Source organism: Mustelus asterias, chromosome 4 (assembly GCF_964213995.1).
Source record: "Mustelus asterias chromosome 4, sMusAst1.hap1.1, whole genome shotgun sequence".
Classification (NCBI taxonomy): domain Eukaryota; kingdom Metazoa; phylum Chordata; class Chondrichthyes; order Carcharhiniformes; family Triakidae; genus Mustelus; species Mustelus asterias.
This window is the reverse complement of record NC_135804.1, coordinates 11760023-11786688: the sequence shown is the minus strand read 5'-3', so window position 1 is coordinate 11786688 and position 26666 is coordinate 11760023. Positions and strand designations below refer to the sequence as shown.

General features: G+C 44.1%; 1 protein-coding gene across 3 annotated transcripts in view; it reads right to left on the bottom strand.

Moving 5' to 3' along the window:
- Nucleotides 1-305: 305 nt before the first annotated feature.
- The window catches only part of mafa (MAF bZIP transcription factor a), a 540876-nt gene continuing 514515 nt past the window's right edge, over nt 306-26666 (bottom strand). The window contains exons 2-4 of one of the 3 annotated variants that reach the window (XM_078210557.1): nt 8576-8659; nt 7559-7698; nt 371-444 (exon numbers count right to left, since the gene is read on the bottom strand). In XM_078210557.1, the coding sequence (XP_078066683.1) occupies nt 7584-7698; nt 8576-8659 (199 nt within the window). In that variant the 3' untranslated portion in view covers nt 371-444; nt 7559-7583. Of the gene's footprint in view, nt 445-7558; nt 7699-8575; nt 8660-26666 lie in introns of all 3 variants that reach the window. The other 2 variants (XM_078210558.1, XR_013497596.1) reach the window with 2 other exon arrangements.

Below are 26666 nucleotides of genomic sequence, written 5' to 3'. Positions count from 1 at the left end.
GCCGATGCACAGTTTTTTAAAAGTTTTTCTTTGCTCAGTTTTTTTCTTTTTTAAAAGTAATGCCAGCATCTTGTCATTTTTTGTGTGGTTTTTTTTTGTTAAATACTGTCACCATTTTTTATTCAAATATCATGCGTACGTATTATATATATATATAAATTTATATATATGTGTGTGTGTCTGTGCGAGAGAGACCTGAATGAGTAGTCGTCTTCATTTGTTCTTTGATGTCCTCTGCTTAAAAAAAGAACCAAAGGTTGAAAGAGGAGGAAGAAGCTATAAACTAGCCAAAGGAGTCTTGAGAACGCTGTTGTGATGGTTGGCTTTCTTTGTTGCGTTATCATTTTTTTTCTCTCTGAGGTTTTGTGCTTTGTGGCGGTCACTAAGCCGCAGGGTTAGCCGAAGGTTTCGATCTAAGCAATCAGCATTCCAGCATCATGTTTTCTGCAGAAAAAGAAAGAGTTAAATGTGAAAATGCAGATCAACAATCCCAAGAACACCCTGTCTCTTTGCTACGCTTGGGCCTTTGTGCGATATTCACTGCACCACAACAATAACATAGAATTTATATAGTGCCCTGAGCGTAGTAAAATGTCCCAAGGTGTTTCACAAGAGCAACCGTCGAACAGCATTCAATGCCAATCCTTGGGGAGGCCATGGCCTAGTGGTATTATCGCTAGACTATTAATCCAGAAACTCAGCTCATGTTCTGGGGGTCCGGGTTCGAACCCCACCATGGCAGATGGTGGAATTTGAATTCAATAAAAAATATCTGGAATTAGGAAACTACTGATGACCGTGAAACCATTGTCGATTGTTGGAAAAACCCATCTGGTTCACTAATGTCCTTGAGGGAAGTAAATCTGTTGTCCTAAGAATAGAAGAATAGAATAACTACAGTGCAGAAGGAGGCCATTCAGCCCACCGAGCCTGCACCAACAACAGTCCCACCCAGGCCCTATTCCCATAACCCCACGTACGTACCTTGCTAATCCCCCGACACTAATTTAGCAAGGTCAATCCACTGAACGCACACATCTTTGGACTGTGGAGGAAACCGGAGCACTTGGAGGAAACCCATACAGACACAGGGAGAATGTACAAACTCCACACAGACAGTCACTCGAGACCGGAATTGTGTGGAGTTTGCACGTCCATACCTGATCTGGCCTATATGTGACTCCAGAGCCACAGCAATGTGGTTGACTCTCGACTGCCCTCGGGCAACTAGGGATGGGCAATAAATGCTGGCCAGTTAGCAATGCCCATGTCCCATGAATGAATTTTAAAAAAGTAAGGAGATTTATGGAGAGGTGACCAGAGGCTTTGGCCAAAGAGGTCAAGTGTGAAGAGTGTCTTAAAAGCGGGGATGAAGAAGGGAAAGTTGGGGTAGTGCAGGAGGTCACCAAGATCTCGGAGGGTTGTAGGACTAGAGGAAGTGACAGAGAAAGGAAAGGAAAGGCCATAGAGTGATTACGAGGTGAAGCTGAGAATTTTCAAATCAAAGTGTTGCCCGACAGGGAACAGAGAGTGAATAGGACTTAGTCTGTATTAGTAACAAAGGTTTGGATGAGCTTATGTTTTGAGGAGGCAAGATGCTGGCTGGGAATGGATTGGAATAGTCAAATCTAGAGGTAAGAAAAACATGGATGAGCGATTCAACAGCAGAAAGGCTTTCAATGAGATTGTGGAGATAGGGGCTGGGGGGATGCAGCCATGGCGAGATTTGAAAACTCAGCTGAGAATTTTAAAATCAAGACATAATGACTAGAATTGACCAAGTTGCTGAAGAGATTTAATATTTTAATATAGGTATCCAGAACCTGTGAGAAATTGCAAATATTCTTTGTTACCAAACACATGCTATATAGGGAGTATTCACGTGGTATCAGGGACTCCAGGCAATAACAGTAATATTACCATTACATTGTTTAAGGTTATATTTACAGTGTGAGTTTCACTACTAGTTCCTATATTAAGAAACATTAAAATATTCACAAAGAATTGTGATTAAAGCCTTTTTAAAAAAGTTTGCTGCTTTCCTTTTTTGATTTTTCATTTTGTTTTAATCTCTTAAGTGTTTACAATGTTATCAGGGATGGAGTGTTTAAATTTATTTTTTTAGTGTTACAAGTATGTGTACATTAACACTGCAATGTAGTTAATGTGAAAATCTGCTAGTCGCCACACTCCAGTGCCTGTTTGGGTACACTGAGAGAGAATTTAACATGGCCAATCCACCTAACCAGCACGTCTTTCGGACTGTGGGAGGAAATCGGAGTACCCGGAGGAAATCCACGCAGACATGGGGAAAACGTGCAAACTCCACACAGACAGTGACCCAAGCCGGGAATCGAACTCGGGTCCATGACGCTGTGAGGCAGCAGTGCTAACCACTGTGCCACCATGCCGCCCGTAAGGTAGAGAGAGACAAATTAACAGCAAAGATGTTAATGTCCAAAGATGTGTGGGTTAGGTGGATTGGCCATGCTAAAATTAACCCTAGTATCAGGGAGACTAGCAGGGTAAATATGAGGGGTTATGGGAATAGGGCCTGGGTGGGATTGTGGTCGGTGCAAACTCAATGGGCTGAATGGCCTCCTTCTGCACTGTAGGGATTCTATGATTCTATATATTTGATTATTTGACCAAGTGTCTCAGCAATGTTTTAGTTGTATGCATGGGTGTGTAAATTCAACTCAGTTGCCCCAACAATGGGGCTTGGGCCATCAATATCTACGCCTGGAATGATTATAAAACAATTAAGTTAGAAATTTTTGGTGCAAGTTTCCAAAGTTGCCTTTAAGAATTATATTTACTGGTCGTACCACAAAGTTTTTGATGAAGTGTGTGTGTGAGCAGTCTACTCTCTCTTCCCCCTACCCCCCAAAAGCCTATAAATAAGTTTTTTTTCCCCTTCTTATTTTGGATCCAAATGTTTGACTGTAGGAGTTGATGAAGGCATCTGCAACAGATTAAATGTCAGATGTGAACAAATCCCACTGTATGTTTGAGGCTATTAGTGAGGTTTCAGCTGCCATAGCAGTGTCTCTTTACTGAAGATAAATAAAATGTCAGAGCTGAGATGAGGAAGATTTAACCACACTTCGCACTGCTGGAGAAAGCAGCTCTTAACTCACTCAGCGGGTGTTTCCCTGACATTATTCACAGTGGCCGTGCCAAATCAATGAACTGTGCAAAGATGCCTCTTTAACCCTTTGAATGTCAACATGCTCCTCCACTCTTTCAGGGAAAGTGCGTGCGTGGCTGGTCCCAGATGGCACCAGGCCTTGCTATCGATCCTTGACCCTCCCCTTCACCCCTAGTGAAATGTAAAGATCCGCTGACTGCACCCTCAGAGAACAGAAACCCACAAGTCAGAAATCCTCAAAATAGCATCTCAGTCTGAATGCCAAAAGTCAGATAGCAATAACCATGAAGCGTTCCCTCTGGCTAGAACATGCCAAATGCTCTTAGTGTGAATGCTTGGAATCTTCCATTAAAAATAACAGATTGCCGTTGTTGCATATCAGTGACATTTCTGTACAAGGCACTCACTTTATCCTGAGTGTGTATGGGTGGCCTATTGCTAGAATTTCATCCGATGCCGCTCTCAGTCCAGAGCAAGGGAGCCAGGGAATGATCGGTCTGGTCCTCATCGGGTACCCTGTGTAAGGACTTCAGTCAGGCCATTGAGGTTGGCCTATTGGAGTATGAACTCCCTGATTAAGGATCCAATTGGTGGGCCAATCAGGGAGTCTTTGCCTTGTACTTAACTGTGGGTGTCAGTCCCTCTAACCCCCTGGAGGTAGACTGCTAATTGCGAGCACTCTGTGTACTGCTGTTAGAATTTGTAAATAAAGGGATTTTGGTGAAGGGAATTCTGCCCCCAAAGACTTATTACACCCTTCCGGTGTCAAACCCGTTGCGGGGGGACTACCAATATTCTACCAGTGCATGCTTACCCCTCCCCAATACCGACCGCCTCCCACCTCCCACAGCCCCGCCCCACCCACACCACAGTCCATTGAAAAAAAGGCACAATGGAAGAAGCTGAAAGCCCCAGGTACCGTGCTAATTTTTTTTGGTGGGGTGAGAGGCAAATGGAGTTAAGTAGAACGGGTGGCACAGTGGTTAGCACAGGTGCCTCACAGTTCCAGGGACCCGGGTTCAATTCCGGCCTCGTTCACTGTCTGTGTGGTGTCTGCACATTCTCCCTGTGTCTGCGTGGATCTGTGTTCCTCCGGCTGCTCTGGTTTCCTTCCACAATTCAAAGATGTGCAGGTTAGGTGAATTGGCCATGCTAAATTGCCCCTTACTATCGGAGGGGGGTAGTTGAATAATACGCCCTGTTTCTGTGCAGCATATTCATAGAATCACCTACCTAGCAAGGTAAATACTTGGGGTTACAGGAATAGAGCCTGGGAGGGATTGTTGTCAGTGCAGCCTCCTTGGGCTGAATGGCCTCCTTCTGCACTGTAGGTGATTCTATGAATATGCTGCACAGGAACAGGGCCTATTATTCAACTACTCCATATTAGCATTCATTCGCCACACTCGGCCCCCTCCCTACCTACCTCACCTCATCCTGTCAGCATATCCTTCCTCTGTTCCTTTCTGTGCACTTTACTGAGTTGCCTCTTAAAATGCATCTTTGCTATTGCCTAAGATATAAATAAATTTGGCTGGATTTAGGAGGGGAGGTGGCTCTGAAGGATAGATCACGTTTTAGCAGCTGAGATGTTCCCAATCCCGCAGTTACTTCATTTGGGTACTCAAGTTAGAAATGTTAAAATAAATGCTGTGTGGCTTCATCCTGATATTCATTGTGAGGAATAATTTTTAAACTCTCGCTGAAAGCCTGTATCAGCTCCAAACGGGAGACAGGGAAATGTGTTCTCTTCGTGCAAAGCAGTTGTAAACCTGTCGGGATGTTATGGATGCCTAAGTGATAGAGAATCTTGCTACTATTTGCTGAATATTGAAGGAGGATAGCTAATGGTGTGCAACATATAAACCTGTTGTGACTATCATCCATCTGTCTCTGAAGGAGTGACTGGCGGCAGGGTAAAATGAATTTTGAGCAGGTTTAAGTCCAGCGAACACCCCTTCGGAAACTGTTGCCAACCGTTAACTGTGGTCAGATGAGAAAGCATTTCAGCAGCGAAAAAAAAAACAAAGAGGACAACACAGGCATTAGGCCTGTGATTCAGCGAATGGTAGTTAACCCTTCAAACAGATTACTTGTTAATTCCAGGCCTTTGCTGAGTTAGCACATTTGGACTAGAATAGCAAGTTAGGTTGTTACACTTTCCCTCAGTATCTGGCAGCCATCTTCATGCATATGTCTGGACAGTAAGCGTTGGGCAGCCTGGTCCTATTCTCAGTTTTCCAGCAGAGGTCAGTGGGTATTGATCAGGAGCGGAAATCCTGGCTGATTTTTGTAACTGCTCCTCAGCTCTGAGAGGCTGTGGCAAGTTGTCAAGCCCTCAACTTGCTAGGTTGTGGATTGTGATGGAAATAGTTGGATAATTTTCCCTATTGGCGCAGTTTGCAGACTCTCTTTTCAAGGGAATTAAGTACATAGATTTGCTTTGTTATTTGCTCTGGAATACACTGTTTGTTCATAAATTCTGCTGGGCAAAATTCTGCCCTGCCCCAATCCATTGGCTGACAGTGATGTCAACAGCATTCTGGATGAACCATCGAATCCCTACAGAACAGAAGGAGGCCATTCGGTCCATTGAGACAGCACCGACTATCTGAAAGAGCATCTCACCCAGGTGCTATCCCCATAACCCCACATATTCACCCCACTAATCCTCCTAACCTACACACCTTGGGACACTATGGGGCAATTTAGCATGGCCAATGCAACTAACCTGCACATCTTAGTGGTTAAAAAAAGGGGCGGCATGGATAAGTTGGGCCGAAGGGCCTGTTTCCATGCTGTAAACCTCTATGATTCTATGACTCTATCTTTGGACCGTGGGAGGAAACCAGAGCTCCCGACAGAAACCCACACAGACACAGGGAGAACATATCGACTTCGCACACAGTCGCCCAAGGCCAAAATTGAACCCGGGTCCCTGGCTCTGTGAGGCAGCAGTGCTAACCACCCCGTGCCACCGCGCCGCAAAAGGATGGGCCACTTGGGCAAGACACAAGGTGCTTATGGAGCTGTACCACAGCCTTCTGGAAAAGTGGAAGAATGCTTCACAAAGGGGAAAGGAATATATTGGCATTTTCTCCTGCCCCAAAGCAAGGCAAATGAAGCCAGGAGTTAATTGAGAGGTATAGGTTATACCATAAACCAAGAGTTTACCGTTTACTTAATAAAGATCCTTTAAACTCCTCGATGGAATTCCAACTCTACAGTCACTCGAGCGGCTTTAAATATTTTCGATAAAATACCAATAAACCGAAAGCCACTGCTAACCGTTAAAAGCAAAATGACACTGATTAGAGCCAGTGAGAGGCTATTGTATTATACAAAGCCACAGGAGGCCACAGTAAAGGAATTATTTTGCAATTCTGAAGCAGAAATATCGCGCAATGAAAATAGCAATGTGCTGTGATTCTGTTTATCCTGTTTTGCTCTAAATATATCTCAATGTTCTAATGTCAGGGGAATACTAGGAGTGAGATTTATGATTAGACAAAAGTGGCGTATGTCGCAAACCTATTTAAATGTACAAATTATTTAATTTTGAAGAGTGATATTCATCAAAATAGGTTGTAAGTTTAAACGCAAATGAGTGTCTGCCGATTACAGGGTTGTAGATGGTAATTGGGTAACGTGTCAAAGGATAACAAGAGATAATAGAGGAAGCCAAATTGAAAGCCTACAGCACGGTTAAAATTGAACAGTGCAACTCCGAGATGGAGCCACTGAAATGGAGACAGAATTGGGGCTCCATAACTTGATTGACTGACTAGTCCTGCTAATTTGAATCTTATGATGCTATATGGATGGGCCTAATTTAATAGGACACTTATATTAACCTTATCGTTTGATGCTCAAAAAACATTTTAGTGAGGAGAATAGTCAGGATCCGGAATGCGCTGCCTGAGAACGCTGGAAGAAATGATTCAATTGTGGCTTTCAAAAGGGAATTGGATAAGTACCGTAAGATTTAAAAAAAAGTAAAATCTTGTACGGCTACGGGGGAGAGTGGGCGAATGCGACAGAGCAGAGTTGATTTTGCAGAGAGCCAGCGCGGACATAACGGGCTGAATGGCCTCCTGCGCTGTAACCTTTCCACTTTTCGATATAAGGATTAGTGTCCTTGAGTAACGGAAGGGAAAACCAGCCATAGTTTCCTTTCTTAACCACTATAACAATCTCCTTTGAGGGTGCAGATGGAGGCTGGGTGAGACCAGAGTCGAGTTTAGATTGATTTGGTTTATTATTGTCACATGTATTGGGATACAGTGAAAAGCATTGTTACTTGCATGCTATCATTGTTACTTGCGTAATATACAGACAAAACATACCATTCATAGAGTACATGGGGGGAAGGAAAGGAGAAGGTGCAGAATATAGTTTTGCAGTTACCGATAGGGTGTAGAGAAAGATCAGCTTAATATATGGTAGGTCCATTCAAAGGTCTGATGTCAGCAGGGAAGAAGTTGTTCTTGAGTCGGTTGGTACCTGACCTCAGGTGACGATCTTCATGGTTGAATAACCCGGCAGCACTGATGCATCAATAATGCCATTTCAGTATTGTGGAATATATCATCTATATCTTTACATATATATAAATAATATATAGATATATCTAGAGGTATATCTATACAGATATGACATGGAGCTGTAGCCAAATTGGGAAGCTTCAAAGAGGTGAGGAAATTATATCAAAATAATGACACTGTCACAGGGGTTTAGCGAATGCTTTAAGTAGGAACTTGCTCTATCCCCTTTACATGGAAAGTAGGGGTGGCACTGCTGCCTCACAGTGCCAGGGACCCGGGTTCGATTCCCGGCTTGGGTGACTGCGCGGAGTCTGCACATTCTCCCCGTGTCTGCGTGGGTTTCCTCTGGATGCTCCAGTTTCCTCCCACAGTCTGAAAGACATACTGGTTAGGTGCATTGGCCATGCTAAATTCTCCATCAGTGTAACCGAACAGGCGCCGGAGTGTGGCGACGAGGGGATTTTCACAGTAACTTCATTGCAGTGTTAATGTAAGCGTACTTGTGATGAATAAATAAACTTTAAAGTAAGGAAGGGTGCAGAGCAAGGAAGCCTAGATTGCCACTTTGATCACTACCCACTGGTCACTGATGAAAGTATATGGCTGAGATGTTCCAGTCCCAACACCGGAGGGCATTGTCGTGGGCAGAATGTGAGAATTTGGAAAGCCGGTAGTGAAAACAGGGCCGGGGAGTAATGCGATAACCCACGTGGTTTGAATTGTCTGTTTTGGCTATTGCTCCTCAAGCCAGTGCATGAATGATCCTCAGCATGGTCCCAGCAATAGCCCCTCACTCCAACCAACTGAGCATTCTTCCAGTGCAAGCTTAAACAGCAGAAGAGCAAGTTGAAGGAGGCAATATTATAAGATTTGACCTTACCTGTAACCGAGCATTTGTTTAGCCTCTTTCAGGTTGTATTGTCCATTCTTTGCTGCTGCATTGACATCATTTGCTGTGTTAAGCCTGCGAAAAGCAGAAGATAATGTTGTACTTTTTATCGTTTAGTACAGATATTAGCCCTATACTCTCATACATTGTGAATAGTTTAGGACACTGCTATCCAAAGTTTTCTTTTCTTGTTCTTGTTTTCCCTCGCCCCACAGAGCTCCTGATTGCTCCAAAGAATTGGCAACCATTTTCTGAATCTTACATATGCTCCAAAGACGTGTGGGTTAGGTAGATTGGCCATGCTAAATTGACCCTAGTGTCAGGGGATTAGCAGGGTAAATATGTGGGGTTACGGGGATAGGGCCTGGGTGGGATTGTGGTCGGTGCAGGCTCGATGGTGTAGACCTTGTGCCCTGTAGGGATTCTGTGATTCTACATATTTTATTTTGCAAAATTTGGGTCCAAAGGCATCTTCGTCCTCACTTCAATGCTTTAATAAATGACACAGAACTAGAAACTGGCCCTTGAGCTTATAAAACATTTTGCCTTGTACCAAAAAATATGAGAGTCGAATGCTCAGCTGATGCACAATAGATTAGGCCAAGGAAAGAGACCCAGATTCAAAAGTTTCACCAGGTGGGAACAGCATCTTGCCTTTGTGTACCACTTTCAAAGAAGTAAAATGCCCGAAGGTGCTTCACAAGAGTTTTAGAACCGACCTTAGAACATTACAGCGCAGTACAGGCCCTTCGGCCCTCGATGTTGCGCCGACCTGTGAAACCAATCTAAAGCCCATCTAACCTACACTATTCCAATATCATCCATATGTTTATCCAATGACCATTTAAATGCCCTTAATGTTGGCGAGTCCACTACTGCTGCAGGCAGGGCATTCCACGCCCTTACCACTCTCTGAGTGAAGAACCTACCTCTGACATCTGTCCTATATCTATCACCCCTCAATTGAAAGCTATGTCCCCTCGTGCTAGCTATCACCATCTGAGGAAAAAGGCTCTCACTATCCACCCTATCTAACCCTCTGATCATCTTGTATGCCTCTATTAAGTCATCTCTTGACCTTCTTCTCTCTAACGAAAACAACCTCAAGTCCCTCAGCCTTTCCTCATAAGACCTTCCCACCATACCTGGCAACATCCTGGTAAATCTCCTCTGCACCCTTTCCAATGCTTCCACATCCTTCCTATAATGCGGTGACCAGAACTGTACGCAATACTCCAAGTGTGGCCGCACCAGAGTTTTGTACAGCTGCAACATGACCTCCTGGCTCCGAAACTCAATCCCTCTACCAATAAAAGCTAACACTCCATACGCCTTCTTAACAACCCTATCAACCTGGGTGCCAACTTTCAGGGATCTATGCACATGGACACCAAGATCCTACCTGCCAAAGACTTCTCATGTCCCCTCCTGGCTCTTCTTAACTCTCTCTTTAGGTCCTTCCTGGCTAATTTGTAACTCTCAAGCGCCCTAACTGAGCCTTCATGTCTCATCTTTACATAAGTCTCCTTCTTCCTCTTCACAAGAGATTCAACTTCTTTAGTAAATCACGGTTCCCTTACTCGACCATTTCCTCCCTGCCTGACAGGTACATACTTATCAAGGACACCCAATAGCTGTTCTTTGAACAAGCTCCACATTTCAATTGTGTCCATCCCCTGCAGTTTCCTTCCCCAACCTATGCATCCTAAATCTCTCCTAATCGCATCATAATTTCCTTTCCCCCAGAAACTACTTTTATCAAAGAAAATTTGATCAAAGTAGTACCTCACAAAAGGACATGTTAAGACAGGTGACCAAAAGCTTGGCCAAAGTGGTAAGTTTTGAGAAAAGTCTTAATGGAACAGGAAGGAGCAGAAAGGTTTAGGAAGGATATTCCAGAATTTGGGGTCAAGGCACGGCTGCCAGTGGTGGCTCATTGAAAATTGGGAAGTCCACGAGGCCAGAATTGGAAGAGTGTCATTACCTTGGAGGATTGCAGAGCTGGAGGTGGTAGAGAAATGGCAAGGCCATGGGTGATTTAAAAACAAGGATGAGAAATATCAAAGCATTGCCGGACCAGGAAGCTAAGGAAATTTGGCATGTCTGCCACGACTCTCTCCAACTTTTACTGATGCATCATAGGAACCATTCTTTCTGGTTGTATAACAGTTCAGTATGACTCCCGCTCTGCCCAAGACCGCAAGAAACTACAAAGGCTTGTGAACGAAGCCCAGTCCATTACGCAAGCCAACCTCCCATCCATTGACTCTGTCTATACTTCCCACTGCCTCAGAAGAGCAGCCAGCATAATCAAGGACCCCATGCACCCCGGACATTCTTTCTCCCACCTTCTCCCCTTGGGAACAAGATACAAAAGTCTGAGGTCATGAACCAACCGACTCAAGAACAGCTTCTTCCCTGCTGCCATCAGACTTTTGAATGGGCCTACCTTATATCAAGTTGATATTTCTCGACACCCTAGCTATGACTGTAACATTAAATTCTGCACCGTATCCTTTCCTTCTCTATGAACGGTATGCTTTGTATGTATAGCGTGCAAGAACCAATACTTTTCACTGTACACCAATAGATGTGACAATAACAAATCATATCAAATTTAGGCCAGCAAATTTAGGGGTGATTAGTGAATGGATACCCGGTGTGGGTTAGATCATGGGGAAGACATCAGTCTGAGCTTAGTTGTCAGGTCACTGGTGCTGCATCTATCCAAAGGAAAGATGACCTGCTTCATCGTACACAGTTAAATAGCATTGGGTTCAGATCCCTATGTTGCCTGTCATTTGTACTCGAGATTTCCCCCAACCCAAAGAGATGAGTGAGGGACAAACATTGAGCAGTGATTTTGGGTGTTGAACTCCAGGATGAATGAGGGGTAAGATACATGAATTTCCCCTCAGATCTAAGCTCACACCAATTCCCTTTCAAAATGCTCAATGCTGTGGAAATAACTGTGGGACGTTGGATGAGCAACCTCCCAGCCAGGCTCCGGCAGAGAAAGCAACACACAGTTGCAATAAATTAAAAAAGGAATTAATCCCTAACCATAAATTTGAAGTTAAACCATCTTTTATTCTAGCATAAAGTGCCAGCCATTCTGATCTCTGCGACATACATGGGATGAAGTGATTGATTAAACGGGTAGTTCAGATTTGAAGGCATAGCAAATTTTTTATAAAAGCTGCAGGAGCAAGGCTGGATTTTTACTGCGATTCACAGCACTAATCTGCAGTGGTCTGAAAGGGATAGACAGGCCCCATTGTCTCAGGAACATAGTCGGTAAGAGTCAGAATTTGCAGATCACTGTCCCACTCCCCTAGTCCTTGGTTTATACACACACACACACACATCTTACCCTGCAAAAAACATTTCCCCATTGCTCTGCCCTTCCTCCTGATCCTCCCAGATAAATTTGTAATTCAACTTGTCATTTCCTACGGGACCTTGCTGTGCACAAAACTACAAGCACACAAGATAGCTGCAGGAATAGACCATATGGTCGGTTGAGCCTGGTCCACCCATTTAATATAATCTTATCAACCGACTCGAGAACATCTTCTTCCCTGCTGCCATCAGACTTTTGAATGGACCAACCTTGCATTAAGCTGATCTTTCTCTACACTCCAGCTATGGCTGTAACACTACATGCTGCACCCTCTCCTTTCCTTCTCCCCTTCATACTCTATGAATGGTGTGCTTTGTCTGTATAGTGCGCAAAGAACAAAACTTTTCACTGTATCCCAATACATGTGACAATAATATTTCATAGAATAGAATAGAATTATTATTGAATTTAGGTTCAATACCCACCATGGCAGATGGTGAAGTTTGAATTAAATGAAAATCTGGAATTTTAAAAAAGTCTACTGATGACCATGAAACCATTGTCAATTGTTGCAGAAACCCAACTGGTTCACTAATGTCCTTCAGGGAAGGAAATCTGTTGTCCTTGCCTGGTCTGATCTACATGTGGCTCCAGATTCACAACAATGTGGTAGATTCTTCAATGCCCCCTCAAGAGCAATTATGGATGGGCAATAAATGCCGCCCCAGCCAGCAATGCCCACATTCCATGAAAGAATAAAGAAACACTGTTAGAAGCCTATAAACTATGCTCACCAATGCTTTCTGACTTTTGCTATTCCTAATCGCCACTCATACTGATTCTAATAGAAAATCTTCTGAACTATTATCCTTCCTCATTGCGTTATCCCCAATGTTATCCTTTATCATCCCCTCCTCCTTTGCCATTCTCTCCGTCTTTTTAAAATATAGTGTACCTTGGAATATTTATTCCCCAACCTTGGGTCACCATATAACCATATCTCTGTAATGGTGATTAGGTCAGAACCACTTATCTGATTCTGTGCCACTAGTTCATTCTTGAGTTACTGTACTTCAGAATAATTCATGGTATGTGTTTTTATTCATGCTTGGGCTGTTTGCATCAATGGCAAGGGCAACGTTTAATGCCCACCCCTAATTGCTCTCGAGAAGGTGGTGGTGAGCTGCCTTCTTGAACCATTGCAGTCCATGTGGTGTAGATACATCCACAGTGCTGTTAGGGAGGAATGACAATGAAGGAATGGTGAGATATTTCCAGTAAGAGGTCTCACAACATCAGATTAAAGTCCAACAGGTTTATTTGGAATCACGAGCTTTTGGAGAGCTGCTCCTTCATCACCGGATGAAGCACAGATGCTGTCAGACCTGCTGAGATTTTCAGCATTTTCTGTTTTTGTTTCAGATTCTAGCATCCGCAGTAATTTGCCCTTATCTTAGAAATCACAGAAATCCTACAGTGCAGAAGGAGGCCATTCAGCCCATCGAGTCTACACCAATAACAACCCCACCCCAGGCCCTATCCCCGCAACCCAACACATTTATCCTGCTAATACCTCTAACCTACACATCTGGGACATTAAGGGGCAATTTAGCATGGCCAATCCACCTAACCCTCACATCTTTGGACTGTGGGAGGAAACCGGAGCACCCGGAGGAAACCCACACAGACACGGGGAGAATGTGCAAACCCCACACAGACAGTGAACCAAGCCGGGAATAGAACCCAGGTCCCTGGAGCTGTGAGGCAGCAGTGCTAACCTGTGTGCCACCATGCCGCCCTAGGGAAGACAGGACCTCAATCTAACCTTTCATCAGAAAGACGGCACCTCCAACCGTGCAGCACTCCCTCAGTGAGGAAGAGCTACACCAAACTGTCAGGCTAGTTTATACGTTCAGCTCTCTGATCGTGGGGCTGTGCTCATGCTGATTAGCTTTGAAGTGAAAAGGCCATTGATCTGGATGGCTTGTTGAAAGGTAATTTATGATTACCTTTGAAAACTCCTCAGGCAAATCAAAAGTGTTGAAAGGAGCTTTTACAAGTTCAAGAGTTAATCTACGAAGGTAAATTTAAAATTGCTCCCCTCGGGAACATCACAAGACGAAGCCTTGAGACATTTTCTGCTTTCACTGATGATGTCTGATGTTTCTGTCCTACATTAGACAGCTTTTGATCCCACAGACCATTGCTTGTAGATTTAGCTTGTCCTCACCTTTGCACTCTCGCTTTAGTCTAGCACTGTGGGTCTTTGCTTCTCGATTGAAAAGATAAAGCAAGCTTTAGACTTAAGACTCGTCGCTTTAGTCAGATAGCTGAGGTTTAGGCAAAAGCCTTCCACTCTCTTGCTTCTGAGAAGACCAGGGGAGGTGGTGGCACAGTGGAATTATCACTGGACTAGTAGTCCAGAGACCCAGGGTAACTCTCTGGGGACCTAGGCTCGAATCACACCACGGCAGGCAGTGAAATTTGAATTCAATAAAAATCTGGAATTAAAAGGCTACTGATGACCACAAAACCATTGTCAATTGTCGTAAAAACCCATCTGGTTCACTCATGTCCCTTCAGGGAAGGGCTTACATGTGACTCCAGAGCCACAGAAATGTGGTTGATTCTTAAATGCCCTCAGGGATGGGCAATAAATGCTGGCCCAGCCAGCGATGCCCACATCGCATGAACAAATTAGAAAAGCTTCTTCAGAGAAGCCTGGCAGAATAATGGATAGTCCGAGAGACAGTTTTGTAGACCAGGGGTAAAATGAGGAAATCTTTCACTGGGGCAGCTCCCTGACCTGATCCTGCCTCCGAGTGTTCTTGTCCTGTCAGTGTCTGTCCAACACTGTCCAACAAATGGCAGCGTCTGTCCAACACTGGCTACTGGGAAGATGACACAGGAGAGTGGGGCTTGCGCACCAGTGGGGCCAGGACCCTCAAGTGGTCCCAGTACCCAAGAATCTTCTGAGATGAGAAGATTCCACCCCCATAAATGTTCTTGATGCGCAATAAATGCTTCATCAAAGTCCATTACACGAAACAAAGAATTACAAAGAATTATTCTTAACATCATCACCATTACACTCTGTTCTATATCAGTTGCTATTTTAGATGGAATATATTTGGTTTAATAGTTATGTTCTGATGTATGTTGATGGAAGAGGTTAATTTAGCTTGGAATATTTGAGGCTGACGGTGTGAGAGGCTGAATTGACATTAGTAGAATTGCAATCATTAACTTGGAGCTGTTTCAGCCTATACTGTTCAGGTTAGTGTGGAATGCTCTTACCATTGTGTTCTGTATCTCCTGCAAGCAGCCCTGCCCGCTGTGCATTATCCACGCTTGTTGTTTAACAACAGCAACAACAATGAAAAAGCACTCAGCAGCAGAAAGGCAGGAATAAAAACAGAAGGTAGAGCATCCCTCCTGGAGCCTATCAGGGTTTGTTAAAGGTTCATCCATGGGATATGGGCATCGCTAGCAAGCCCAGCAATTTTTTGCCCATCCCCCAGTTGCCCTTGAGGAGGTGGTGATGAGCCGCCTTCTTGAATGGCTGCAGTCCCTTTAGAGTAGGTACATCCACGGTGCTGTTAGGGAGGAAGTTCCAGGATTTTGACCCAGCGACAGTGGAGGAACAGCGATATATTTCCAAGTCTGGGTGGTGAATGACTTAAAGGGGAACCCCAGGTGTTGTCTGCTGCCCTTGTCCTTCTAGATGGTAGTGTTCGTGGGTTTGTAAGGTGCTGCCTAAGGAGTCTCAATTGCGTTTGTGTCACCGCAAACATAAAGGGCTGGATTTTATGGCCTCTGCTTGAGCGAGGCCAGAAATTCCCATCCAAGGTCAGCAGACATCTCTGTCTGCCCCTCGCTTACTCCGATTCCGTGGCAGGCGGGTGGGCGGAGTGGTATCGGATTCCGGTGAAAATCTTCCAATGAACCAGTTCAATTGGGTAACATAATAAATCTCAATATTTTTTCCCTGGTTCGACAATATTTGTTGATATCTGAAAATGATTTAAAGAAAACTATACTGAACCACTTGCTACTTTCTTTGGTGTCAATTTCTGAGTAATTTTATATTTTTTGACATAAAAACATGCTGAAGAAAATGACGGTAATTTGAACAGCCCTCCTGAACCACTGCAAGAGGTGAAATCTTGCAATTTTGACCTGAGTATGCCAAGTGATTAAAGCAGGGATCATATCAAGAGTGAAAAATAGTTTTAATAGATGGTTGAAGGAAAAGGAAGTTAAAGGATGTGGGAATATGGTGGACGTGTGGGTTAATATGTACTACCCTTGTGGAGGATGAAAACCAACATGGACTGGTAGGGTCGAATGGTTTGTCTCTGTAATTTCTTTGATTTGATTTATTATTGCCACATGTATTAGTATATAGTGAAAGGTATTGTTTCTTGCGCGCTATACAGACAAAGCATACTGTACATAGAGAAGGAAAGGAGAGAGTGCAGAATGTAGTGTTACAGTCATAGCTAGGGTGTAGAGAAAGATCAACGTAATGTAAGGTCGGTCCATTCAGGGACCTACAGGGACAGGGAAGAAGCTGTTCTTGGGTCGGTTGGTCCGTGATCACAGGACTTTGTATCTTTTTCCTGATGGAAGAGTATGTTCGAGGTACATGGGGTCCTTGATTGTGCTGGCTGCTTTTCCAAGGCAGCAGAACGTGTAGACAGAATCAATGGATGGGAGGCTGGTACTTGGGGAAAGATGAATTTTGCTATGTGGGTCTGACATGATAGGATCTTACCACACAGGAGGAGGCCATTTGGCCCATTATACTTGTGCCAGCTCTTTGAAAAAAGCTCCCCAGTTAATCCCATTCAACTACTTCATCCTTACAGTTCATGGGATTTGAGCCCTGCTGGCAAGGCCAATATTTATAACTCATCACTAATTCCCCATGGGAAGGTGGTGCTGAACAACCTCCTTGAGCTGCTGCATTTTTTCCCTGAGAAGAATATATCCAATTTCCTTTTAAAAAATTATTGGTGGATCTTCTTCCACCGCTCTTTCAGGCAGTTATTTCTAGATTGTAATTACTCGCTGCAGAAAAAATAATTCTCCCGATCTTCCTCCCATGAGGCGGAGTGACTCATTACACTTTGGCCTCCCTAGAGCAAGGGATTGGTTTGGAAAATACTTTTTTTTGGCAGTTGCAGATGAAAGCACAGTATCTCTCTGCAGGCAAATTGTGAAGATGGCTTGGATGCCAAATTCAAGCCATTGTATAGGCCCTTGTTTACAGCCTATTTTTGTAATGGGGTAACCAAATGGCACTCTTTTGTGTAGGCAGGATAAATGATGCTTCATTCGCTGTATATTAAGGGCTATGGGGAATTAAGGGCTATGGGGAGAGAGCGGGTAAATGGAGTTGAAATCAACCATGATTGAATGGTGGAGTGGACTCGATGGGCCGAATGGCCTTACTTCCGCTCCTATGTCTTATGGTCTTATGGTCTTATGTATAGTCCCTGGAGCCAAGCTTCTGTCGCCATTTCAAGTGATTTGGGCATCTTACAGGGCTGCCTGGCTTAGACATTATTCCCTCAGTTACTGCTAATGGCTCTGTCCACACTGATAAATTTTACCCGCGCTCAACTCAAACTCAGCACACTAAAGGAGAACTGGCAGTGGAGAAGCTGCAATCACCTCAGGTTAGCCACAGCTTACTCGTAAAGCCTCCTTCAGCATTGAAGGCCTCCCCTGTATAGGGCAGTGGTCCCAATCGCTAACAACATTTGTCAGACTTTCCCCTTGTGGGCGGCACGGTGGCACAGCTGTTCGCACTGCTGCCTCACAGCGCCAGCAACCTGGGTTCGACTCCCGGCGTGGGACTGTCACACAAACCAGCCTCCCATCCATTGACTCTGTCTACACTTCCAGCTGCCTCAGCAAAGCAGCCAGTATAATTAAGGACCTCACGCACCCCGGACATTCTCTCTTCCACCTTCTTCCGTTGGGAAAAAGATACAAAGGTCTGAGGTCACTTACCAACCGACACAAGAACAGCTTCTTCCCTGCTGCTGTCAGAATTTGAATGCACCTACCTTGCATTAAGTTGATCTTTCTCTACACCCCAGCTATGACTGTAACACTGCATTCTGCACTCTCTCGTTTCCTTCTCTATGAATGGTATGTTTTGTCTGTATAGCGCGCAAGAAACAAAACTTTTCATTGTATGTTAATACATGCGGCAATAATAAATCAAATCAAATCACATTCTTCCCGTGTCTGCGTGGGTTTCCTCCGGATGCTCCAGTTTCCTCCCACTGTCAGAAAGACGTACTGATTAGGTGCATTGGCCATGCTAAATTCTCCCTCAGTGTACCCGAACAGGCGCTGGAGTGTGACGACTAGAGGATTTTCACAGTAACTTCATTGTAGTGTTAATGTAAGCCTACTTGTGACACTAATACTTAAACTTAACTCAAAATTTGGTCTGATTCTTTCAAAATTTTGGAATGTTTATAATTCCGGTGTCTTTAAACTTCACCGTGAATAGAAATATTTTCTTTTCCTTTCTTCTCTGTATTGTATCTCCTCGAGATGGTGGCCCTTTATTGAAGTCAGGTTCCACAGGGGCCAGAAGGCATCTGGTGCCTCGCTCAAGTAGGAGCCCAGACAGCGAGTATTAACTGCTCACTTAACCCTCGGAGGGCACGAGATCCTGAGCCTGAACTGATTTAATGTCTGCACGCATGTGTTTCTCAGCGGGAGTCATTGCCAAACAATCGGGAGCAGGGAAGGTCGAATCTCTATTTGTATCTCCCTGTCCCAGGAAATTTCTGAATTTGCAGATGACACCAAAATGGAGGACTGGAGATGAGGGGATCATCAATTCTGAGGTGGACTTGTAGAATGGGTAAATAATTGGCAAATGAAGTCCAACACTGATAAGAGGTGAGGTAATACATTGTTTTTTAAGTTTGTCGGTGTCAACAAATAAGCTTAGCTTAACACTGCAATGAAGTTACTGTGAAAATCCCCTCGTCACCACACTCCGGCGCCTGTTCGGGCACACTGAGGGAGAATTTACCATGGCCATTGCGCCTAACCAACACATCTTTTGGATTGTGGGAGGAAAATGGAGCACCCAGAGGAAACCAACACAGACATGGGGAGAACATGCAGGCTCCGCACAGACAGTGATCCAAACCAGGAATTGAACCCAGGCCCCTGGTGCTGTGAGGCAGTAGTGCTCACCACTGTGCCACTCTGTAGTAGGTCGAATAGGGAGGTCACATATTACTTAAAAGCAAATTACTGCGAATGCTGGAATCTTAAACCAAAAGAGAAAATGCTGGAAAATCTCAGCAGGTTGGCAGCATCTGTAAGGAGAGAAAAGAGCTGGCGTTTCTAATCCAGACAACCCTATGTCATATTACTTAGTGCAACTCTAGATGGGGTCGAGGAGCAAAGGAATCTTGGGGTCCAAACGCACTAATCCCTATAATCTGCATCACAGCCCATAAAGAAAGCAAACTAAGCGCTCAGCTTTATTTCTGGAGAGTAGAATTGAAAAGCAGAGAGGTTTTGTTAAACCTGTATCGAACCTTGCTTAGACCACACTTAGGGCAGGAATTCCCCAACATCCCTCCCCCCACCCAGCATGTTTTCTGACGGCAGAGCTAGCACTCCATTGGCTGCCAGTGGGATTTTCCAGTCCCGCCAATGCCTAAGGTGTTTTGCATGGCTCACCCATCCTGCGGCCAGGAAACCCGCTGCAGGGAAGTGGTCAGGAGGGTGGGGGGTAAGGGTGCGGGCTGAAAAATCAACCCGTCTTCGATGTTCATCTCCAGAATCAAGATTCATCAAACACAGAGAGTGGACAAATTAATCTCTTCAGAGGGTGATTTCTCTGGCCAGACTACCAAGACAGGAGTAAGTGGTGAACATTTGAATATTCCCTTGTGGGAGTAAATCTAGCAGAGCAGGTTACCGAGGGTGATAAAGAATAAATGCAGCTGGAGCTGGTGTATTGCTATAAGAAGCAATTTACATTTATATAGTGCCTTTCACAACCTCAGGACGTCCCACAGAACTCTACAGCCAATGAGATACTGAAATGTAATCACTGTTGTAATATAATACATGTAAAATACAATGTTTATGGGCCTGAGCTGACATTTGATGATTGAACACATTTCAGGAGCATTCCTGGTGTGTGTGGCTCAGCTAATCAATGGACAAACTTGCTGTGTCACCCTTTACAAAGGCAATTTTAACCTCACTTGTTCATGAGGTACATTAAGTGAGATATCCATATATTTGCCTTGAAACAGTGGCCTATGGTTCATCAGGATTTCCCCTTTCTATAAAAAGAAAAAGATTCTCTTAAAAGGGGACTTCCCTAACTCCGGAGTTGAGAATTAAATGTGTAACACGTCCCCTCACCCTGTCACAATGAGTAACAGTGGGAGTGAGAGAAGACATCAATAATGTTTGTACCAACCTCCTCATGCACTCACAATGACTAACAATGGGAAAGTGTGGTGATCATGATTTAAAATTGTCACAAAGCCCTTTTCTTTTGATTTTATCAACTAACAAAGGATCTATTTAAGAGCACAGAAGGTGTTTTATAACACATCCGTGCTACACAAAGAAGGAAGATAGTGATACTGCTTACCAGATATCCCGTGAGTGACTAATGTATATTCCCTCATGTAACTAACATAAATCCCTTCATGTAACTAACATACATCCCCTCATGTACCTAACATAAATCCCCTCATGTAACATATATATATCTTCTCACATGGCAAACAGACATTCCCTCATGTAGCTAACATACATCTCCTTACATGACAAACATACATTTCTCATGCAACTATCATGCAGCCCCTCGTGTCTAGTATAAATCTCCTCACCTGACTAAAAAAATTCACTCGTGACAAACACACATCCTCACATGTGACTAACATGCATTCTTCATGTAACTATCGTGCATTCCCTCATGTGACTAACATGCATCCCTCATTTGACTAACATATATGTCCTCACACAATAAGTATGCATTCTCTTATGAAACTAATAATTAAAACGTGGAGTGGACATTTAGAATTGTCTTGTTCCTGAGAATGATAACATTCCCATTGCGACGTTACATTCAGAGGATGTACAAAGACAAACTGGTTCTCTCTGGCTCAATCCCTCAAGTATTTATCTAAATTAGAGGTGGTGCTGTTTGTCCTGGCTTCAAACTGCTCAGTGATTTATCTCATTTACAAGGCAAGCCGGATGCCAATCAGAGCACTGATGGAAGGCAAGTTTGCCCATTTGAAAGTCATGACCATGGCCCTTTGGCCTGGTCACCATCCTTCCTCGTCTACTGTTCAGGCGGGCTCCAATCTTATCCAGGTCCCCTGATTTTTATCACCAATGGTGGGCAACCACTTGACAAAGCTGCAGAGGGAAACGAAAGCACCTCCTGAGGTGCAAAAAAAAGAACCTGATGCTTTTCATATCATCACCACATTCCAATATACTTTACCACCAATTAACTGCTTTCTTTTCATTAAGTCGTAAGATATAGGAGCAGGGTTAGACCATCCAACCATGCTCTGCCATTCAATAAGATTGTGGTTGATCTGATTGTGACCTTAACACCACGTTTTTGCCTCTCCCCATAACCCTTGACCCCCCATGTCAATCAAAGATCTGTCCAGTTCAGCCTCAAATATATTCAATGGCTCCAATGCTTTCTGTGGAAACATTTTCAAAGCAATAATGACCCTCTCTGAGAAGAAATTCCTCCTCATCTTCATTTTAAAAGGAAGGCCCATTATCTTTAAACTGTACCTCCTCGTTCTAGATTTCCCCACAAGAGGAAACATCTCCTCAGCATTTACCCTGTCAAGCTACCTCAGAATCTTAAAAGTTTCAATCAAAGTCACGTCTCGTTCTTCTAAACTCCAATGAGTATCTGTCCAACCTGCTCTTGTTTTCCTCATAAAACCCCTTCATTGCCAGGAATCAGCCTAGTGAACCTTCTCTGAACAACATTTTTTTATTCATTTGTGGGACATGGGCGTTGCAGGCTGGCCAGCATTTATTCCCCATCCCTAGATGCCCGAGCGCAGTTGAGAGTCAACCACATTGCTGTGACTCTGAAGTCACATGTAAGCCAGACCAGGTAAGGACGGCAGATTTCCTTCCCTAAAGGACATTAGTGAATCCAACAACCTGCAGTGGTTTCATGGTCATCAGTAGATTCTTAATTCCAGATTTTCTTTATTAAATTCAAATTCCGTGGCAGGATTCGGATCCGGGTCCCCAGAACATTAGCTGAGTTTCTGGATTAATAGTCCAGCGTTAATACCATTAGGCCATCACCTTCCCTTCCAGAGAAAGTACATCCCTCCATAAGCAAGGAGACCAGAACTGTATGCAGCTCTCCTGGGGCACTCTCATCAAAATCCCATCTGTTTTACTAAAGGAAACGCAGCAGCCAATTTGTACCCAGCAAACTCCCAAAGGCCGCAATGAAATAATAACCAGCTGATTGAGAGATAAATATGGAGCAGGAGAATTCCTCCTCTGTCCTAATAGTATGGGATATTTTACATTCTTTTACATTGTGGGGAGGCAGTGTGGTATTGTCACTGAACTAGTAATCCAGACACCCAAGACTATGGTCCAGCAACCCAGGTTCGAATCCCACCACAGCAGATAGTGAAATTTGATTTCATTAAATATTTGGAATAAGAAGTTCAATACTGACCATTGTCGATTGTCATAAAAGCCCATTTGATTCACTAATGTCCTTTCAGGAATCTGGTATCCAGATCCACAGCAATGTGGTTGACTCTTAATTGCCCTCTGAAATGGCCCAGCAAACCAAACTCAGTTCAAGGGGAATAAATGCTGGCTCAGCCAGGTTTCCTCCCACACTCCAAAGATGTGCAAGTTAGGTTGATTGGCCATGCCAAATTGCCCCTGACTGTCAGGGGGATTAGCAGGGTAAATACATAGGGTAACAGTGATGGGACCTAGGTGGGTTTGTTGTCGGTGCAGTCTCGATGGGCTGAATGGCCTCCTTCCGCACTGTTGGGCTTATATGATTCAATAAAAGCAGCAGTGGTGGTAATGATGCTACAGGGCCTCAGACAGTGTGCTTCAGCATTCTTCATTGTACAGAAATCACAAAATTACCTTTGAGTCAATATCAATAGTTTGCTTGTGTTGGGCCTTTAATGTAAATTGTCTCAGGGCCTTTCACAGGGTCATGATGAGGCAAAGATCGACATCAATGAGCCAAAGAAGCAAACAGTTGGTTAGAGAGATAGATTTCAAAAGAGAATAGAGGAACAGGGCAATGCAGTAATAGGCTTAGGGAGGGAATGCAAAAACCTGGGGATTAGATGGCTGAAGACTGGCCTGGTGGCACAGTGGTTAACACTGCTGCCTCACAGCGCCAGGGACCCAGGTACAATTCCAGCCTTGGATTGCTGTCTGTGTGGAGTTTGCACATTCTCCCCGTGTCTGCATGGGCTTCCTCCCACAATTCAAAGATGTGTGGGTTAGGTGGATTGGCCATGCTAAATTGACCCGTAGTGTCGGGGGATTAGCAGGGTAAATATGTGGGGTTACGGTAACAGGGCCTGGGTGTGATTGTGGTCAGTGCAGATTTGATGGGCTGAATGGCCTCCCTCTGCACTGTAGGGATTCTGTGATTCTATGATGCTATGACTGCTGGAACAAAGGAAAGAGGGATGGCATAAGAGATTCAGGTTGGAGGATTTTTTTTAATATTCGTTCATGGGAGATTAGTGTTGCTGATGGGGCCAGCAATCATTGCCCATCCCTGAGGGCAATTAAGTCAACCACATTGCTCTGGGTCTGGAGTCACATATAGGCCAGGCCAAGTAAGGGCGACAAATTTCTTCCCAAAGGGCATTTGTGGGCCAAATGGGTTTTGATGACAATCATTTCATGCTCAATATTAGACTTTCAATTCCAGATTTTTATTGAATTCAATTTTCACCATCTGCTGTGGTGGGATTTGAACTCAGGTGCGAATAGGGCATGACCCTGGGTCTCTGGATTACTAAGGGTGGTACGATGGCACAGTGGTGAGCACTGCTGCCTCACAGCAACAGGGACACGGGTTCAATTCCCAGCTTGGGACACCGTGCGGAGTCTGCACGTTCTCCCTGTGTCTGCGTGGATTTCCTCCAGGTGCTCCGGTTTCCTCCCACAGTCTGAAAGACGTGCTGGTTAGGTGCATTGGCCATGCTAAATTCTTCCTCAGTGTACCCAAATAGGTGCTGGAGTATGGCGACTAGGGGATTTTCACAGTAACTTCATTGTAGTGTTAATGTAAGCCTGCTTGTGACACTAATAAATAAACTTTAAAACTTATTAGTCCAGCAATAATACCACTTTGCCATGGCAAGGAATGGAAAGTTCTTGGTGTTTTGTAGGGCTGGAGAAGATAGGAGGAATGGGGGTGGGGGAGGGGCAAGGCCATGAAGGGATTTGAAGAGCAGGATAATAATTTTAAAATTGCAGTGCTTTCTGACTGAATCATTTGGTTTGCTCTTTATTAAAAACTGTAATGAGTATTCCCATCAACAGCCCTTCAGGGAATTGGTGAATACATGCAAGAGGAACGTGAGGAGAGAGAGCAGGAGAGGAAGAAAATTACAAGCCCATTCTTCCAACTTCCCACAGATATTTATGTTCCGAGGAGCGCCGGCCAGTTTGATCTTCAAGTGCAGGCGACCGCAGTCACACAGTCTCTGTGCGCACTGCCCTTTCTTGTTGCAAACTGTATTAAGCAGTTAATATGGAAATCAGCTTGTCACAAAACTGATAAGCAGGGAAGTTGAGATGCAAAAAAAAATGTAATTTACACTAATCGTACTGAGGGAGAAGAGAAAATGGAAAAAGAAATTAGAATGTTCTGGAAGAATTTACAATTTTCTTTTCCCTCAAGTGACATGTCCGCGCGCTGACTACTGCCCATGAAGGGTTAGGAAAGGTTAAGGCAGGAGCAGCAAGAGCGAATTGAACAGTAATGTAATACAAGCTTTTCAACAGTCTACTGTGTTCAAGAGCAGAGGTCAACACTGAATTTGCATGTTTCCACACATTGGTAATTTTAGGATGTGTTTTATACACTGGGGAAAATTGCAATCTGACTGCACCCTTGTAAAATGTTGATTAAATAACTACTTTAAACACAAGTGTCTGCATGAGGGGATTGAAGTTAAACAATTTACAAATGAAGCTGGAAGAACATTGTGTAGTTTTCTTCCCCTACCTCGCACCCCCCCGCCACCTGACAATCTACCTTCTCCCAAATATCTTGGAGAGCAACCCTCCTATTCCTGCTCTCCTGCAGTATCTGGCCATGTGTGGACCTAATAAATAGTTGCACTGGTCCATATGGAACCTGATGGCGAGCTTACTACCAACTAGCTCAAGAACAGCTTTTTCCCTGCAGCCCAGACTTTTGAATAGACCTACCTTATATTAAGCTGATCTTTGTGGGCGGCACAGTGGTTAGCACTGCTGCCTCACAGCGCCAGGGACCCGGGTTCGATTCCCGGCTTGGGTGACTGTCTATGTGCAGTTTGAACATTCTCCCTATGTCTGATTGGGTTTCCTCACACAGTCCAAAGATGACTGGGTTAGGTGGATTGGCCAGTGTCAGGGCAACTAGCTAGGATAAATGCATGGGGTTATGGGGATACGGTCTGTGGTCGGTGCAGACTTGATGGGCCGAATGGCACTGTACTGTAGGGATTCAATGATTCTTTCTTTACACCCTGTAACACTATATTCTGCACCCTCTCCTTTCCTTTTCCCCTATGTACTCTATGAATGGTAGGCTTTGTCTGTACAGCGTGCAAGAAACAATATTTTTCACCGTATACTAATATATGTGACGATAATAAATCAAATAAAAAAAAGAAAAGAAAGGATGATTGGATAACCACAGGAATAAGATCCTAGTCTGGCTTCCTTCCACCTTTCAGGGAAGAAGTAATGGGGAATTCTCCCGTCCTGCCCACCACAGGTATCATAGCGGGCGGGGAGCAGACCATGCAAAGGTCCATTGGCCTCGGGCGGGATTCTCCAGTTTTGGGGCGAGCGCGGCCGGAGAATCCCACTCGGTAAATCACAAACAACTAAGAGATCAGTTAATTCAGCGTAGACCTGGGATTAAACTGGTTGAACAGATTTACTTCCAAGTGTCGCAGTTAGTTTGTTCCGATGTTTGAGAGCAGTTCCACATTGTGTTTTGCTCTGATTTCTTTTCCTTATATTTAACCGAGAATGCCCTCTATCAATTTACAAATAGCAAAAATGACATTCAGATTTATCAGACTCCCTGTGACTTGCAGATTTTACAGAGGCCTGCTCCCATTAGATTAATATAGCTTGAGCTAAAGAGATGTCATTTTAAAGGTCTTGTTTCATTTCTGCAGATGAGGAGAGCAGCCTCTCTGAATTTCTCTGAAGTTTAAGTGCCATTTGAAAAAAAATGGAAGATTGTATGTGCTTAAAATACGTATTAAATAACTCAAGCTCAATGGGATTGTGAGGCCATCTGATAAATTTTATTTGAAAAAAAATAAATGTGAATGCGGTACTTTCACATGACTTATGGGCTCTTCACGAAGGCTCGGGCGAGGAAATGAAGGCTCCCTTTTTTCAAAAATGCCACAAGGTACTGCAGTTTTATTAAAGAAAGGGCAT